General features: G+C 37.1%; 2 protein-coding genes across 3 annotated transcripts; one reads left to right on the top strand and one right to left on the bottom strand.

Annotated features, from left to right (window-relative positions):
• LOC18772223 (cyclin-dependent kinase C-1) lies at positions 949-7,009 on the top strand. 2 transcript variants are annotated; one of them, XM_020567121.1, is made up of 12 exons: positions 949-1,469; positions 2,691-2,772; positions 2,963-3,053; positions 3,165-3,194; positions 3,359-3,468; positions 3,569-3,626; positions 3,718-3,838; positions 3,952-4,069; positions 4,817-4,956; positions 5,060-5,117; positions 5,576-5,646; positions 6,065-7,009. In XM_020567121.1, exons 1-12 carry the CDS (start codon positions 1,360-1,362, stop codon positions 6,582-6,584), a joined length of 1,509 nt encoding a protein of 502 aa, XP_020422710.1. In that variant the 5' UTR covers positions 949-1,359; the 3' UTR covers positions 6,585-7,009. The 2 variants fall into 2 exon arrangements, with proteins under 2 accessions (XP_020422710.1, XP_020422708.1); XM_020567119.1 differs by having other exon boundaries at positions 3,554-3,626.
• Positions 8,459-12,482, bottom strand: LOC18772762 (probable mitochondrial adenine nucleotide transporter BTL3). Its single transcript, XM_007205166.2, has 4 exons — positions 11,511-12,482; positions 10,748-11,051; positions 9,374-9,841; positions 8,459-9,054 (listed from the first exon to the last, which is right to left on the bottom strand). Exons 1-4 carry the CDS (start codon positions 11,972-11,974, stop codon positions 8,980-8,982), a joined length of 1,311 nt encoding a protein of 436 aa, XP_007205228.2. The 5' UTR covers positions 11,975-12,482; the 3' UTR covers positions 8,459-8,979.

Genomic DNA, 18,531 nt, shown 5'->3' with positions numbered 1-18,531 from the left:
AATGAACCACACCAACTAAGAATTCCAACTTTTAGACCGGGAAAAGAAAAAAAAAACTAAGAATCCCAACCTCTATACTATTTCCACAGCAGAAAAAAGACACAAACCCTTTTCTTCAAACACCTCCGTTATCATACTCATGGATGACAACCCAACCACCCTAATACTTCGCAATTCCCACAGCTCCAAAAATCAATCTTTTTTGTCAAACACACGCGCCTTCGTCCTCATTGCAGGGAACCCAAAAGCCCTCCGATTTTACTCCCTCCACGCCAAACCCTTCTCATAACCCAGTACCATTCCCATCCTCATCCCAGAAAACCCAAGATCTCAAACAAGCTCATCATGACGATATTCCATAATCAATCACAATAGCAATCAATTGAGTATTTTCATTATATTTCGGCTGATGACTAAAGCTTCCTAAGGAAAAAATAAAGAGATTTTCTATTTAAACCTCACACTTCTCTTAGTTCACCCCATGTTCTAAGTTCACCTCAACTTTTAATTTAAATTTTCACAATTTCTAAGAAAACCTCACTATCTTCCCAAACTACCTTTAAATACACCACAAACTGAAAAAAATAAGAACTAAAAGAGATTTTATATTTAAACCCCACAAATTTCTTTGTTCCCAACAAAACAAACACAAACAAATGAAACCCCAAATCCGAAATTTAATACTTTCTAGAGAAAGAGAACAGTTTTACCTTTCTCTAAGAACTGTAACTGGAATTCTAACACTTGGGTATTGTTGAGTTGAGAGAGAGAGAGAGAGAGTTTGTAAACAGGAAGTTGAAAGGAGGCTTTTAAAACTTAATATGAAGAGTGGTGGGGTGTGTGTATAGAGCTACTAGGGTTAATTATGAAGTTGGATGACCTTTTTTGTCTTTTTACACAATAATAAAACTTACAGCTTAATGATTTAAGTATTAGGGTAAACAAAGAGAAGTGCGGGATTTAAATAAAAAATCTCAAAATAAATAAATAAAAGAAAGATCAAGGGAAGAATGAAGAGAGCGATAGGCAACTAGAGATGAAGATGAAGATGAAGTTTTTTTTTTCTTCTGTCAAAGTGACTAACAGCCAGTTTGAAAAACAAGAAACAAATGTATTGCAGCGGATGTGGCACACCCACAATCGTTCGATTAGTTAAATGGTCCAGATTTTATGAAATGTGGCAAAGCCTCAGTTCCGACTTCATGATTCATCAAAAATAAAAATAAAAATCTTCCTCAAGGGGGAAATAGCGGTTAGTAGTAGCAAACAAGTCGAGTCTCTGTGTGTGCGCGCCTCTCTCTCTCTCTCTCTCTCTCTCTCTCTCTCGTGATAAAGTCTCAGCCTTTGGCCTGTGGAGCGATGGCTTCGGCGGCAGCCGGGCAGATAAACACCGAAGAGTTACATTCATGGGGATCTCGAAGCGTCGACTGCTTTGAGAAACTCGAGCAAATTGGCGAAGGCACTTATGGGTCAGTCTCTCTCCCTCTCTCAGCATTATCGTTCTTTTCTTTCAAAGAGCAGAAAAATTGAAACAACGTGCACCGCTTAATGATGAATTATGATTGCCCTTCTACTTCAATTAGGAATTTATGTGCAAATATTTCATAATAATTGCCAGATATGTTTGTTTATTAATAACTCGGGAACTCTACCGTTTAAAACTGTAAAACTGTGTAGATTTTATGTTCTCGGTGCTGAAGAATTGGCCTTTCTGTTGTTCTTGCTATAATGATGGTTCTTTTCTTTTCTAGTTTACTTCTTTGTCATCAGTAATATTTTTTCACTGATAATATTCTTGTGCAATTAGTATTATAGAAAGTAGGAAAAATATAATTTCAAAAAGAAAAAAAAAGGAGGAGCGTAAGAACATTAGTTAAATCTTGATCCTTAATTAATAAAATGGGTTAGAAGTACTCATATATTAGTTTGTTGTGGTGGGGGAAAAAAGTCTTTAAATAAAACAATAGTGATGTAATAGAGAGCACATGATGTCACTAGAAAAATTTGCATTTCATTCTACTTTTGTTAGTATAAATGATGCACTGGATGTAAGGGTTTAATGCAGCTTAGGTAAGGAACGAGGAGTCCTAGGGAGGGAGAACTGTTTTTCTTTTTAATTTAAAATCTTGATCTTTAATGGTGGGATTGGTAATAATGTGCATTTTGGGATTCATGGTGGCTCGAGAGGTGGTTCTTTGAGTCTTTCTTCTCCCACTCATCTTCAATGGAGATGAAGGATCATGTTTTGCGGTCTCTGTAGGAGTGGACAGAGAAGACACTGCCTTCTTCCTTTCGGCTCCGTTAGACTTCTTGCTTTCTCTCTTTTCCCTTTCTTTGCAGGAGCATAAGTAAAAGCACAAATTGCGCAAGTTTTAATGGTTCCACTAAAATTGTAGTATGTTATAGACCCCCCTCCCCAAAACACAGAAGAAGGAAAGAAGAAAGATCAAGTTTCTATAAGTTTGAGATTATTTTAGGTGGGGGCGGCCAAGGATGGTATGGGTAGATAGATTTTGAGGAACCCAAAGTAAGACATATTTTCATGGTCAAACAGTGTGGAAAATTATGTTTCTTATGAACAAAAATTAAATTTCTTTCACGTAATGAAACACTAGTATCCCTGTGGTTTTTCTTAATCCTGAATTAATTGAGTTACTTTTCCCCCCCCTGGATCGTGTTTTCTTTTGCAGTCAAGTGTTCATGGCCAGAGAAACCCGAACTGGGGAAATTGTTGCTTTGAAAAAGATACGCATGGATAATGAAAAAGAAGGGGTACTGTTTCTTTAATTTACCATGTGTTCTTATTAAATGGAGAACGGTAGTATGTTTCAACCATTTTGATTAAGTGAAACTACGGGTATTTACACATGCACGCACAACCAGGCACACTCCCAGACCTATTTGCACACACATGTTCACATCTTATAATAAATTTTATGGGATTTTTGCTTTGTTTATGTAGTTCCCAATTACAGCAATCCGGGAAATTAAAATTCTGAAAAAGCTTCATCATGAAAATGTTGTTAAGCTGAAAGAGATTGTAACTTCCACAGGTACTTGAATTTCCATCGTTCAAGAATTATATTGTATCACAATTGACAAATATGTAACATTTATATTGGTTCTGTTTGCTCATACCTTAAATAACTTTTTCTGTCTTCAAGGTCCTGAAGGGGATGAGCAAGGGAATCAAGGTACCAAAAGCTGTTACATGAAATCTTAGTCAGTTGTGTGTGTTACATCTGCGTGTCTGTGATCCATTTAATGTCATCTGGTGACACATGCTTTGAGAGCGTCACTTTGTATCAAAATTTATTGTAGGTGGTAGTTCTTCTGACATGTGTTTTGTTGATTACAGATGGTAATAAGTCCAAGGGTGGCATCTATATGGTTTTTGAGTATATGGATCACGATTTGACAGGCCTTGCTGATCGTCCTGGACTGAGATTTACAGTTCCCCAGATAAAGGTATAATATATTCTTACAATTTTGGAGAAAGAGAGTTATCTGTTACATCAAGTACCTTACAGTTTTCTCACGTTTTATTCTCAAGTGTTATATGAAGCAGCTATTGACTGGGCTACATTACTGTCATGTTAATCAAGTACTTCATCGTGACATCAAAGGTTAATCAACAAGTTTATCATCTCCTTTCTCAAATATGATTATTAGTATTGTGCACCTGGAGCTATATCAGAATAAAGCCTATTCTTGCAGGTTCTAATCTTTTGATAGATAATGAGGGGAAGTTGAAGCTAGCAGACTTTGGGCTTGCAAGGTCCTTTTGTAGTAACCATGAGGGAAATCTTACAAATCGTGTCATAACTTTGTGGTATAGGTAAGCATTTACTTCATAATTACCATTAGAAATTCACTTTGCTAAAGCATTGATTCTTTCAAAGAGTATGCCTGATGTTTAGATAGTGCATATAACTGATATAATTGGAGCAGGCCCCCAGAGTTGCTGCTTGGAGCCACAAAGTATGGTCCAGCTGTTGACATTTGGTCTGTTGGTTGCATCTTTGCTGAACTTCTGCATGGAAAACCAATTTTGCAAGGAAGAAGTGAAGTTAGACATCCTCTCCAATTCTTCTCCACTCTGATAATTGGTTTTAGAATTGATGAATTTACCAAATTTTGGCTAGTATTGCAAAATGAAGTCTGATGTCTTATTTAATTTACTATGGATTGCGTCAGCTTTTATTTTCAAATATGTTGATGAAAGAAAGAATTTTTCTGGCGTAATCTAAGGTTCAATATCTCATGCTTTTTAGAAAGGGAGCTGATTTTCCTACTCCTCTTTTGTCCACTTGCACTCCCTTTGTTGGAAATTGTATGTTCCCACTCCTCTTTTGTCCATTTACACTCCCTTATTGGAAATTGTATGTTATAGTAAAAAGTATTAAAAAACAAAAGGGAGTGTAAGTGGACAAAACCGGAGTGGGAAAATCAGCACCCTTTAGAAAATATGCATTCTTAATCAAATATTGGTTGAGGGGCACGTGTGCGAAGGATGTGTTGTGGAGCTTACATCCAACTTGTCTCATCCTATATGGTGTAGAAGTTAGTGCTGTACCCTATTAGAGACTGTAGCTATCCAGGAATGGCTGTTTTATGTTTAAATTTTTTATGTGGCTAGTGATGAATATGTGGTTGGTTTAGGAGAATTTGGTTTTTCTTTTTGTTTTTGTATTTGTATTTGGTGGTAATTGGTGTATTAGACATATTTATGAAATAATCACAAACAATGACAACATGGACAAATTATTTCTTGAGGCTCAGTTTGTAGTATTTATTTTCTTCATATTTATTGTAGCCTGACCAACTGAACAAAATATTTGAGCTCTGTGGATCGCCTGACGAGATCAACTGGCCTGATGTGTCAAAAAGTCCTTGGTATAATAACTTCAAGCCAACAAGGACCATGAAAAGACGAGTCAGGGAAATTTTCAGACAGTAAGTAAATGATTGATGAGTTTCTCAAGTATTATGATTGAATATTAATCTGTCACAAGCTATTTGATTCTGTTTGTTAATTTGTTTTTCAATATGCTTCCAGTTTTGACTCCCATGCTTTGGATCTATTGGACCACTTGTTAGCTCTTGATCCAAATCAGGTACTACTTGAATTTTACATATTTGTTCTTGCCATAATTTTATTATTTACTAATATACTGGAGTCTAGTTTTGTTTAAAATTCATTCGAGGTTTTTTTATATTTAAATATATCAGCTACACTAGCATGATTCATTTGTCACCTTTCTTTGGTTTGTAACCTGAATCCAAATATATGCTGCCTCAAACAAATGATTGAGCTGAATACTTGTTTGAAGACTATGTATGCACATTGTCAGGATGCTTCAAGGAAAGGAATATGATTGTATATTGACAAACACTATGGCACATCACTAATAGTAAATCAAGCTTTTTTGTCCTTGTTAGCTACTATTTTGGAGGAATGAACTTGATAATGCAGATTGAGCAGACTGCCACTTCTGCTTTTGCAGTAAGGGGCTAAAAATATTGGGTGCTCTTATGGTTTTTCCTGCTTATCTACTTGTTTCCTTCTATGTAGAGATGGACTGCAAAGCAAGCACTGGATGCAGAGTATTTCTGGGCTGACCCTTTACCCTGTGATCCGAAGAGGTGTGTTTTTTTGTTTTAAATTATCTGCATTTCCTTTGAGTTTGCTAGATCACATGGTACATTCAAATAGGTGTCCAACCTATAAACAGTTCTCACAGTTGGTGATAAAAATCCAGTTGTGTTGTGCCTATCGTGGATGACTATTCGTACTTTACTCCCTTTTGTTTACATCTCTTTTGCACTTGGCTTCCTATAAATTAGCACATTTAAGCGATCGTTGCTCATCACATGTGCATCACCAACCAGCTTTTAGCCTAATACTTGTCTCCTTTTCTGAAAGTGGTGGCATAGGGTTGGGCCTGTTATGGTGGAATTTGAGGGGTTGTGGTATTTGGGTCTCTTCTGAAATGTGTATGGTTCAAGGCTTCTCTTTGTATTTCTATAATATGTTGAACTGTGCTTATCTTGTATCGTACAGCCTACCTAAGTATGAATCATCACACGAATTCCAAACAAAGAAAAAGAAGCAGCAGCGGCGGCAAACTGAAGAAATAACAAAGGGATCAAAGTCACAGTATTATCATAAGCATTATCGCCTGCCTCCAATTCAACATACAGGGCAAGCTCCTCCACAGTGGTACGGGCCCAATCATCCAATAAACGATGCTCAGCCCCCATTATCAGCTGGACCAAGTCACCACCACTACGGAAAACCGCACGGTCCTCCTGGAGGTCCAAGCAGGTACCCTCCTGGAAACCAGGGTGGACCTTACCACCTAAATCGCGGAGGTCAAGTTGGAGGTTACAGTGGTGGACCATATCCACCCCAAGGACGAGCTCCACCATATGCTGGGAGTGGCATGGCGGCCCCTAGCTCTAGAGGAGCCCCTGGTGGTTATGGAGTCGGTCCTCCCAACTACTCCCAGACTAATCAATATGGAATTCCTGCTGCTGGTAGGGGTGTTATTATCCGAAATCAACAGTATGGTCGGCAGTAGTGACAGTGGACACTAAGGCTCTGTATTAGGACATTATATGTCGCAACAGAGATGGTTACAGGATTGGAGTTGTGTTAGGCTAACTGGTAGAGTTAAAATTTGACATAAACAAAATCTGCCGTTGTACATTCTTTTGGGAGGCATTTTTGTTCCCTCATTTACCTCCAACGGTTTTCATGAAATGTTAAACCGAACTGTAGAGCCTAACCATGCCAGCAGGGTTGTGCTTTTAGGAACCCAATCTGCTGGTTTCAACTAGTTTATGCCTGTAGATAACCATGCTGCTTTTGTAAGAGTCAAAGTTGTCAGATGCTCCATTTTCTTTGTTTTTCTTGGTTATTGTTTCTTTCATTGTATAAACACCTTGTTTTCCGATGTTTTATTGCACTAGTTAGAATGGATGAAGAAACCTGACATCGTTAATAGATTGACAAGTCTACTCTCTACACACCCTTATCGCTCATTGATAGAGAGAGAACATCTCGAAGTGACTAAGGTAAAAGAGGTGAGCTAAATGTAGAAAAAATACTGAAGAAAACACAAAGTTGTCCAACCATAACAAGCTATCTTGCATTGTTACCGTCAAAATGATTAACCAAAGAATGCCCTCCCTTAGCCGCATCCAATCTCCCCTTTCTCCTTGCTGACAACCAATGGCAAGGAAGCTAGGGGGAAGGTGGCCACTGCCTATCCACCCATCTCCCCCTTCCTCTCCTCCTCTCCCTTCCTTCTCCCATCTTTTCCCTTCTTCTTATCCCTCCCTAGATAACCTAGATCTGTTTGGATCTAGGTCTGTTTATGTATGTGTTAGTTTTGTTTGGTTGTTTTTGCAGTGTTCTAGGTGACTGATGTTGTCTATGTCTTGGCGGTGGCAGCAGTAGTGTACTAGTGATGTTGGGTTGTATCTCTCCTTGGGAGAGTTGTGCTATCTGGTGGCAGATGTTTTGTCTTTGTTTCGACGACAACGATTGCAGTGACGCTGGTGGTAGTTGTTGGATTGTGGTTCTTTCTCTATTCTGCACCTACCGAAGAATTATGCTTGGTCATAGGAGTTTTCTTTGTCAGGTTCTAAGTTGACGTGGAGTGCTTCTCAGGGGTCCTTTTATTGTTGTTTCTATGTTTATTCATCCATGTTCTCTCCTGGTTTCTGTTATGGCATGCCTTGCAGTTTGTGTATGTGTCAAAGGACTATGATTTTGCTCATAGACGGCCTCTTTTGACAGTTGGGATGTTTTGCAGTCCTCTCATGTGGGTTTACTATGTTGGTCTCTAGTTGGGGTTCTCTTTTCCTGTTCTGTTTTGGTTTTGTCATGTTGTATTGGACTCTCCTGTTAGTCCAAGACATGTATGGCACTCTTTCCTACTCTGGAATCTGTCCCATGTGGTCTCCTAAGAAGGTTTTAATGAAGCTATTGGTAGCATGTCGGTTTTTATATGCCTTTTTGACACATGAATGAAATCTTCTTCTAAAAAAAAACAAGTTATCTTGCTTTGTTCTACCGACTATAGCCTATATCTTACACCTTTTAGGTCAATTAGTGTCACAATCAGGCCGGGGCAAGTTGAAAGTGGATTAAAGCAAGTCCCAACTTGATCGCATGAAAATGACCATCAATTTGACAAATAATTTACATAACTAACTAACAAGGGCCACATTGGCATGAATGAAAAGTTTACTAGTACTTAGAACGAGATTGAGACTTCATAGGGCAGAGTAGAACACGACCTATAATTCGGGGGCATTGCTCAATTTTTCAATTAAACAAAAACTATTACCGAATTTGTGTGTTCGGCATTGGGTATCTCCTTTTAGGAAATGAAACAAGTAATATTCTTAGTTAATTATAGAAAAATATAAAAGAAAACACAAAAAGTTCTCCAAGCATATAAGCTATCCTGCTTTGTTCTATCATCAATATATTCCTATAAATTTTGCAAAAGTTATCAAACCATATAAACTATATCTTGATACAACTGGAGTTTGTCTTAGGCTCGTTGTTAAGAAACAAGCCAAATTTGAGCTTTCTGTGTTGAAGTCCACTTTAACTACATTGATTTTCTTTTGTCTCAACTGAACCACTCTTTGCACTTTTCAGATGCCAACGGAGAACTTATGGGGGAAAAGAAAAATAGAAAACGAAAGGCGAAATTTTCTGTCCGCTTGTGCCTGCCTTGCGCGTCAGGATAAATTTCTTGTCTCATCTCACAGCAAAGCCAACCGAAAACATTGTGAAGACCTCCTTTGAAAATGCATGCCTTTTTTTTTTCTTTTGGTTCTTTTCCAAGTATCAACAAAACAAAACATGGAAGAAAACAAAAACAAAAACAAAAGTATTCATTCCCAACCAGTCAACCTCGACAAGAACCTCGGGTCCTTGCTATTGATTGAAAAATATTACGTGGACTCTACTTTGAGAAAAATCTTCATGAACTCGTATACAAGATAACTGATTGCAGCTGATGGTAAAACCTGCAGAGTGACGACAAAGAAAAATGTTAAGAAACTCATAATAAAATGATGTAATGACAACTGCTCAACTACTCTTAACAACCAAAATAAAACCACATCCACATTCACTTGCTCTTTTCACTGGGTTAATTTCGTTTTAACCCCTCAAGTAGACACTTAATTTGACGTTTATACCTCATCTTAGACAAAAAAAAATTACTATTTCGTATCCGAAGTTTGGTTAGTTGCAATGGTACACCTCTCTAATTATAATTTCAACACAATTAATTACACAGAACCCAGAAGCGTTTCCAACTAAAGAATCGTCAGAGTACCATACCTGCAATAGGCTTGGTGTTAGCCCTGCATAAAGAGCAGGTACACCTCCTTGCTCAACAATTTTCACACAAGTTGCAAATGCACTTAACTTAGTTGCTCGAACTTGCAATTGAAGGTGTCTCCTCACAACTTCAAAAGGATATGTAGCAGCTTCAGAACAAGCTCCGGCAATTGCCCCATACAGTAATGTTCTAATGGGACCTAACTCCAGTTGTTCCAAAGCATTCAGTTTCTCACCTTCTTGTTTCATGTGTTGGATTCTTTTCCTCCCTTCAGGTGAGTGCAGATAAGCCGATTTTAGTATATCATAAACACCATAGAAAACTGCACCTGAAGGTGCCATGCTCACAATAGAGGGTAGTAAACCCTTGTAAAGAGAAAAGAACCCTTCAGTTTGGATCATGTGGCGGAAAGCACCAATTACACCACCCAAGGCTTCTCCACCAGGTGCTACCATCTTTGTCCTGATCTGAAATAATTGAAATTTTACAATGTGACTTGGCTTGCAATGCCACTGTAAAAATTGTTGACAAATACCAGCTTTTTAATCTATAAGAGCTGGGGCTCCAAGCAATGGCCACCGCAAAAACATTATTTCATTCAAAATGGGGTTACCAAAACAGTTTACATGGAAGCCAACGCAAGTAATTTTTTTTCAGGTGCTATGTAAAAGACGAAAGAAAGGCTTGCTCCTACTGTATATCCAAATAATCTTTGAGGTTTGCTACATAAAATAACACTGAATAAAACTCAACTGGTTTCCATTAAACAATATATGCATCCACCTCAGGGTCTCATTGGAGAATTAACCTGTGCTAAGGCCATGCCCCTGCCAATTTCTTCTTATTATCCCATTTGAGTAAATTTGGATTGTTTCTCGTGACATAATTTTACGTCTGACGAAATCAGTAAGAGATAAGGGTGATTCGCGCAGCCAGCTGACTCCTTTTCAATAGAAAGGAAAAGCTAAACCAACCCAGCTGGCTGGTCAATCTCAAAAGAGAAAAAATGAACACAAAAATTCGAGCTGGAATGAATGCCAAGGTGTGGAAACTCTAATGTGATACACACAGATACTGCCCCTCCTGCACACACACACACGCATGCTCACATTCTTCTTTCTGGCTAGAATTTATTAAAAAAACCAGATTAGAGTTCTCAAGTGCAAGCAAAAGAACTTAGGTCATGAAGACTCTCAAGGAGTGATCTATAAAAGTGTGGATTATGGTGACCTCCCATCCTGCACATTGCACTAACTGTGAAGTACAAGAAGAAATTAATTTGAACACAAAAAATTGGAAAAAGGCACCAGGAAAATGTATGCTCATGGGATGAAATTAACTGAACCAAATAGCAGTAGTAAGTGGCAACATACAGTGTCCATAGGTAAGCAGAGCAAGGTAGCGGTAATTCCAGCGGCAGCACCAGCAAGAAACCTCTCATAATTTGTGGATTCCTCATTCTCAGACAATTTCATCAGATGATTTCTGTAAGTATCATAAGCATAGAAATTGATAGCCTTAAAGGGTGCTGTGCGAAGAATATTGACCAAGTTTCCTTTCCAAAATCCTTTCAGCCCTTGAGAAGCTGCAATCGTCCTGATGAGCTCAAAAAGGTTCTTCTGTTCACCACGAACTATATATTCCAGCTTTAGCCTTTCAAGAGGAGCAACAAACGTCCTAATACACCGGCATCCATAGGGGCAGGTGAAACACCAAAAGTTTGAATGTCAGTGCATAAGCAGAAGAGAAGCATATGATGTACCTTTTAGCCAATTCAAAGCATAACCAATAATTCAGAGCCACAATCACAAAGAAATCATAATTGGACGCTCCTTTTTAGTTTCTTCAAAATCAAAGGATAGGAGAGAAACTGCCAATTGGGTTTTAAGATTTCCATCATTGAGGACTCAAAGATATATAACCTGGACCTAGAGTTAGTTCTTCATATACTCATATATCTATCTGGGTTAGCTTAAAAACAGAAGCTTTCCTTTCATCTTTGGAAAAACCAAGACTTTACATCTACTCTTAATCTCATAGTCTCTGCCAATTCACAAATAAATGCAAACAGTCATTCACCCGCCAAAAGAAGAAAGAATTTTTTTATAAAATGTAATTGTTTTAGAGAGAAGGAACCTGGAAACCATAGCAGCAACAGCTCCAGACCAGAGATGCTTTGTTGTGTTCATAGCACCTGATCCCTTTCGTACAGTCTCACTCTCACCCTTCTCGAACACCACGACGGCCTCCTCCGACGAAATACTTGTATTCCCATTTTGCCCCAAGACTTGCCCAGATTCCCCAACACATCCATCGTCACCATTCCCTTCACTCCGCTTTATCGACAAGCTCACAGAAAAGAACAGAGCACCGCCACCTCCTCCTCTCAAACCTCTAAGACGCACCGTTTTGCCACGGCGCGTGAAACTGAAACGGGTCTTGGGGGGAACCAAGGAGAGGAAGGAAGGAGGGACGGTGTCATTCGGTTGGAGGAACAGACCACCGAGGAAGAGGGGACCGGGATCGGGATCGGGATCGGAGGGCTGGGATTTAATGAGATGGGTGAGGCTGAAGTCCAGTGGGTGCATTTCTGGGGACATGAAAACGGCGTCGTAGAGTGGAGGTGGGGTTGCGGATGAACGACATTTAAGGGTTAATAAGAGAGTGGAGAATTGGGGACGGGGAAGAAGCTTGAAGAGGACGAGAGAATGGAATATATATTATTTGCAGAGGAGAGTGACATATGGGAGTGAGTTGGTGATGGTGGATTTTGTGGGTCTTGACTCTTGCTTGCTGTGCTGCTTTTGATTTTGCTTCTGCTTTTGCTGCAGCTTCTGCTTCTGCTTCTGCTTGGTTCCCATCGCCTTCATGCAGCCGCTATCTCTCTCATCATCGCAAAATTCACATGGCTTTTTAGTTTAGCTTTCATCGAGCTTCTGCTGTTTTTCAGCTGCTCTTGTTTGGACGGTTGCTGCTTGCACAGTCTCTCCTTTCTGTTTATGTTTTTTTAATTTTATACGAAGGGACATTCTATTGTAATCTAACTAGCGTGCGTCAATTGGTTTTTTAATTTTTTTTATTATTTTATTTTAGAATTAAGAAAGATAATGGGTAATTGTATTGCATAAAAAGAAAAATATGACTCATTATCTTATTTTGTGTTTTAATTTTAATTTTAATTTTTTTTAATATATAAAAGTGTGAATTTACTATATTATCTTCATTTAAATAATAATTTCAATCATTAATCTTTGCCTTATGGTATTTTGAATGTTTCACAATTCTCATCCTTTTACTTTATATATATAGATCTCAACTTAAGATAGGGGGATTCGAACTCGAGTAGGGAGCACATCAGCTCTAGTAAACTTGGCTGCCCTTGTTTGCTTATGTTTATGTTTGTTTAAATGACTGTGATGGTATTCTAAGTCAATCATGCATTATTTTGTGTTTTATTTTATTTTATTCTACTTTTTCATATGGGAGTACGTAATTTGCTTAAAATATCACCAGTGTTATGTGAGTTATTTTCCTCTTAAGCACAAGTTGTGGTATTTCAACACATTATTTACCAATGTGGTCTTTAGCTCAGTGGTAGAGCTACTAGCTTGCAAGCTAATGGCATGCGGTTTGATCTCTCATGGCACAGTGCGTGTGTGTGTGAGAATATCCCATCTTTCCCTTCCTAATTATGACAAAAAGAGAAGAAGATAAAAAACACATTATTTTCATACTTTTTTTTTAAATTCACATGGCATTATAACGGTGAATTTATAGGCCACACATGCATGTTACGGCAACATACTAATAGGATGATACATGTAGAAAAAAGAAAAGATAAAGGACTACGATAGTTTAGGAAACCTCATAGACGTTTTGAGATAAATAAATAAAAAAACCCTTTGAAAAATTAAAAACAATAGCATGATATTCACATTTATTACTAATGATATGTTCTGTATGTTTAATTAAAAAAAAAATCTTTTGAATGTATATACACAAATATAATACTGATCATGGCTTTTTGATGGACTTTTTTTTTCCATGAAAAAAATAAAAGAGATTCCACATTCAAAATCTCCCGTTCTCGATTAGGGCAAGAAAACACACTCACAGAAAGTGCAAGATGACACATAAGGAGTAGGAGTAGCATTGGTGTACCTTGTATGGTATCATATCATGCTTCATATTCACCTTCTTCACTTTACTTACTTTAATATCTACTATTTAGATACCAATAAACATAGATGGTATCTATCTCTACTATATATGGATCATTTCAGTTCTCATTTGTATACTTTGTTATTTTTTTAATAAGTGAAGGGCCAAAGGCTAAACAAAACAAACTGACTAATAATTAGTTTGTGTCGGACAAAACCTCTAAAGATCTTAAAACATTAGACAGCACGCTTCATTTAGGGAGCCTCAAATAACCGACTGAGCTCCAAACTAACTCCAAGTTTGTCATTGGCAACAAAGTTGCCTTCTCTTGGCATACTCCTCCATCCACAACTCTATTTTTATGTGTTGCATTTGAGTTAAGAAAGAAAAATAAATTTTAAGGGATTTGTAGTTGAAGTGATTATAAGTATTTATCTTTGCACTCGAGGTCCTAAATTTAATTCCCCTAACTCTAATATCGCTTTTATAAATAAATAAAAATTAAAGACAAATAAATCCTTGTCATTTCAAGTTACGATCTAGTTTTTTTAAGGACAAATAAAGGAAAATTTTTGTTAGAAATAAATTAGGGTGGTTCAATCTTCACCAACTTGCGGGGCTTGCAAACAAGGACAGAGTCGTGTTTGGGCTTGACATGGCCCTGGACCCCCAAAATTTTTCCCATATAATATAATATTTTAATGTTATGCTATGGTATATTACAGAAAATGTTGTTTTACTCTTATGGCCCCTCCAATATAAGCAACTCTTGAATTTTGCTCTCTTTTTCTGTTTTTTGTTCCTTTTACCATTCTTGGTGTTTTAAAAAATAGGCAGATTTACTATTATATGAAATGGACTTTAGAAACACACTCAAAACTCATTTATAACATAACAGAAAGGTTTTTAACTTCTTTTAAATTACAAAAACTGCCATTGATTATTTAAAACAAACTCAACCCAAAAATCTCATAAAAAAGACCAAAACAATAGGGCATCAAAGTAATTTAATAATTAAAATTAAATTCAATAGGGCTAGTTGTCATTTTTTTGGTTTTTTTGGGTTTGTTTATGGAAATTAAATAATGTAGGGTTTATTTATAGTTTTAGTGCTAAGAATGAGTATATGACTAAATATCTCTAAAAAATATACCTTGTTATGTGCTTTGAACATTAAAATATATTCTTTTCATTAGAGCATTAAGTTGTGCCACCCCAACCCACCCCCCAAAAAATTATAAATTCTAGTTCCGTCCCTCTCTGCAAAGATGAAATTGGGGTTCTTTGTGTTATCTATCCAAAAAAAAACATAAGTTGCCTGCACTGCAGACGTAACGAGAATTATGCTCTTATAAGTGGATGTATTTTATATGCAACTTGTAGCTCTAGAATATGTTCACCTCTCAATGCCTCAATGCCTCTTTTAAGACTTTTTGTGCCCAATAAGTAGTAAAGCATGCATGCCCAATACAAAGGACAGTCCTACTAACTAAGACACGACTTATATCTATGTCAAGGGCCATGTAATACAAGCCATGCCAAGCCCATACTTCTGCTGGAATGGAATATATTCTGCCGGAACACATCTCCATCATCCATCATCTTAATCCCACACCTCTATAAAAGCCAAGACACCCCATCCAAATCCAACCCTCATGTTATCCACAAACAAGAAGCATCTCCACTCTAAGAAAATCTCCAGTTTTGAGTTCCCTTTTAAACATTCTTACCCATGCATGCACCCATCCGAATTTAAATCCCCAAGCATTTTAGAGTCTGTCAAGTATAGCCATATTACTAGGATGGCAACGGGCCAGTTCAGGGACAGGTATGACAATATCATTCTTATCTCCGCTCTCCATCCTCGATAAGAATTTTCAGGGAATCTCCGTCCCTGTCCATGTTTGGAGATTTCCCTCAAACCCACCCCGAATCCTTGATTTTTTTTGCTTTTTAAAAAATTTTTTTATCCTACATTATAAAACTAATTTCACCTTCTTTTTTTTGTTGAGAAATTCTGTGATTACTTTATAATTCAGGCTTCAACCAAAAAAGCCACTAGCCACAAATGATCATTACAATAATTGAGCGATCTAACATCAAAACTAATTTCATCTTAAACTATCAATCACATTTAATTGACCTATAAAATTCAACTCAAGTACTCACAATCATCTCAATTCAATTTTACAAAACTAAATAAATATTAAGTTATATATTTATTGATTATATTATATTATATGTATATTACATAAACATAAATATATTACGTATCGGGCACGGGTTTGGAAATGGGGATAACAATACCATTCCCAACATATACCCAATTGAAAATTTTTTAAATTCAGGAATCCCCGTACTTGCCCTCGATATTTCCTCAAAATCTCCCCCCGTTAGGACCAGGAACCCAATGGGAGTTGAACTCGACAAAAATTTGTGCCATCCCTACATAATCCTCACCAAGGCCGAAGCCCATGGAAGGGAACCATGTCAAATTAATTATCCATCTTAATTCACCCATCAGAATTTAAATCCCCAAGAATTTAGAGTTACTATCTTATTGCTAGATTGCATCATCAACCAAGCCAAACTTAAGTTGTTGCTCAAACCCAAACTTAAGTCACCATTGCCAATACCCACGGACTTGTCGTAAACTCCAATCCAAGCTTGAGTGGTCGAAAATACTTTGGTGGCTGGCCGGAAGACTTAGAGGAAGAGTGGCCGGACACCATTTTAAGCCATTGCAAGCACCTAAGCAAAGCAACCCCAAGAGCCGCAACAACCACAAAAAAATTAATCTTCATTAAGGATTACCTCTTATTGTCCCCTTCTATTGAGAACACCCTTTAGGGTTCCTTACGAATTTTTTTTTTCAACGATCCAAACCGTTCATTTTTCAAGTCTTCATTCATAAATCATCCATGCAAAAAATCAGGTAACTTGAAAATCATTAAGGCATCTAGTTGGGACCAACTCAATAGACGGACACGATGCTTCAAGAAAAAAACTATAATAACAACTATCTAATTAAGTGGTCAAATGGTTTCGAATTCAAGTGAATTTTTACAAAGATGATCTTTGAGGTAATATCAAAAACTGGACAGTTTAGATCATTGAAATACAATGTCTGGTGAGCTCTAGAAAGATGTCCCTCAACTGTGTGTGTATATATATAGGCTAAGAGATTGTATAAAATTGTGAGCATGCCACTATTAGTAATGCAAAAACCCTAATAAACTTGAAGGAATAATAAAGTAACTTGCACACCAAGAAACAAACTTATAATCAAAAGATTATATAGTGAATGGGGAACTCGTTCAATATTAGTTCTTTTCTATTCCTGAAGACAAATGAAAACTTAAATTTCTCTAATACAATGAAAAGGAATAAAACAACAAATAAGAAGTAATCAAAGGATGAGACCGATGGATCTGATTAGAAATGGGACCACTACCACCTTAGAGAACTTTCTGGATTGATTTGAGCACTTGGGAAGACTTGGTGGCAGTTAGAACTTGCACTATACTACTGTGCTAGCTAACTATTTTAGTAAGAAATCATACACATGCAATCCATATTTCATATATATATGTTTCTGTGCTTATGTAGTGCTTGAATTCTCATTGACCTTTTAATAAAAGTTTGCAATCAGTTCTATCATTCAGAAATCAAATGATGGACATACTTGGTGCTATACTTCTTGTTGAGGTTGGCTCACATTGGATGCAGAAGGAACGAAGGAAATAAACAGACAAGGGGTTGCAGACCTAGTGACTGGACTCTGGCGCTCAAGTTTCAGAATGTCAAAATCCTGATGTGCTCAAGCTCCTGCTTGATTAATTTCTGAATCCAATAAAACTCCTCAAAATCCAATGAAAAATGATCCTACTCGTTTTACGATAATTTTTCATTGAATTTTGGGAGTTTTAGGTTTCCTATTCCGTATATGATTTTACTACCTATAAATAGGCATGTTAGTGCTAGGGTTTTTAAGGGGCATCAAATTGGATTTGAGCAAGGGTGAGCGAAAAGAGAGCTAGGGTTTCTTGTGAGAACTAATGGGATTCTTCATTATAACCAAAGTTGTTTTTGTATACTAGTAAATTTCTTGGGTGGGTCACCAAGAGGGCATAAGTACAACGCCGAACCTCTATAAATTCTTGCGTTCTCTATGTGTTTGCTTTACTTTGTGGCTGTGTGTTTGCTTTGTTCTCGTGTGGCTTGTGTGTGTGCTTGCCGGTTGTGTAGTACATCAACGATAAGGTCTTAGAGTGTTTTCGCACAACACTTGTTTCATAAGTGTGGTCTAAAATGAATCGTTGGGCTAAAAAAAAGGTAGTTAAAATGAAATCTTGAGCCTCTACATTTACATATTGTGCATTTACACATATTTGACTTAATCTGAATCGTCACAAAAATCCAATGGTTGAAGCTCAAGCCACGTAAGCTACACTAATTTTAAATTATTATTATTTTTTAAATTAATGGCTAACTCCGTTCCATTATCCCTTTTACCAATACTTTGGCTCCCGATGCTCATTTTTTTTTACCTTCCAAAAAATTGATTTCAATTCATTTGTGAGTCTTTTTGGAGCATCATATCTCTGTGTAGAGCAGCCAAAGAACCTTATCGCCCAACAAAATTAACTTGGATAAGAGAGGGAAAGGGAGAAAACATAGATAAAAAGAGGCGAATTAGAAATCCTTGAAGAATCTTTTGGACTTAGGTGGATCCACAATTCAAGTCCATCACTTCTCAATCAACAATAAATTATTCTTTCCTTCACCATTCTCCGTCTTTAAATTAACACTAAAATTAAATTAGCTGATGTGGCTTGCTTTTTATAATTGAATTATTGTAATGATTCATATTAAACGAAATGCGTGTAAATATGTAGGTTCGTAATTCATTAAAATATATGATATACAAATTGTACCTTTAAAAAATAATAATAATAAAAAGAAAATACAGGTTGGCATTGACGCCATTCATGAA

This window comes from Prunus persica, chromosome G6, assembly GCF_000346465.2.
Source record: "Prunus persica cultivar Lovell chromosome G6, Prunus_persica_NCBIv2, whole genome shotgun sequence".
In the NCBI taxonomy this organism is placed as follows: Eukaryota; Viridiplantae; Streptophyta; class Magnoliopsida; order Rosales; family Rosaceae; genus Prunus; species Prunus persica.
Note: the sequence above shows the minus strand (reverse complement) of the source record. Positions and strands in the feature narration are given on the sequence as shown.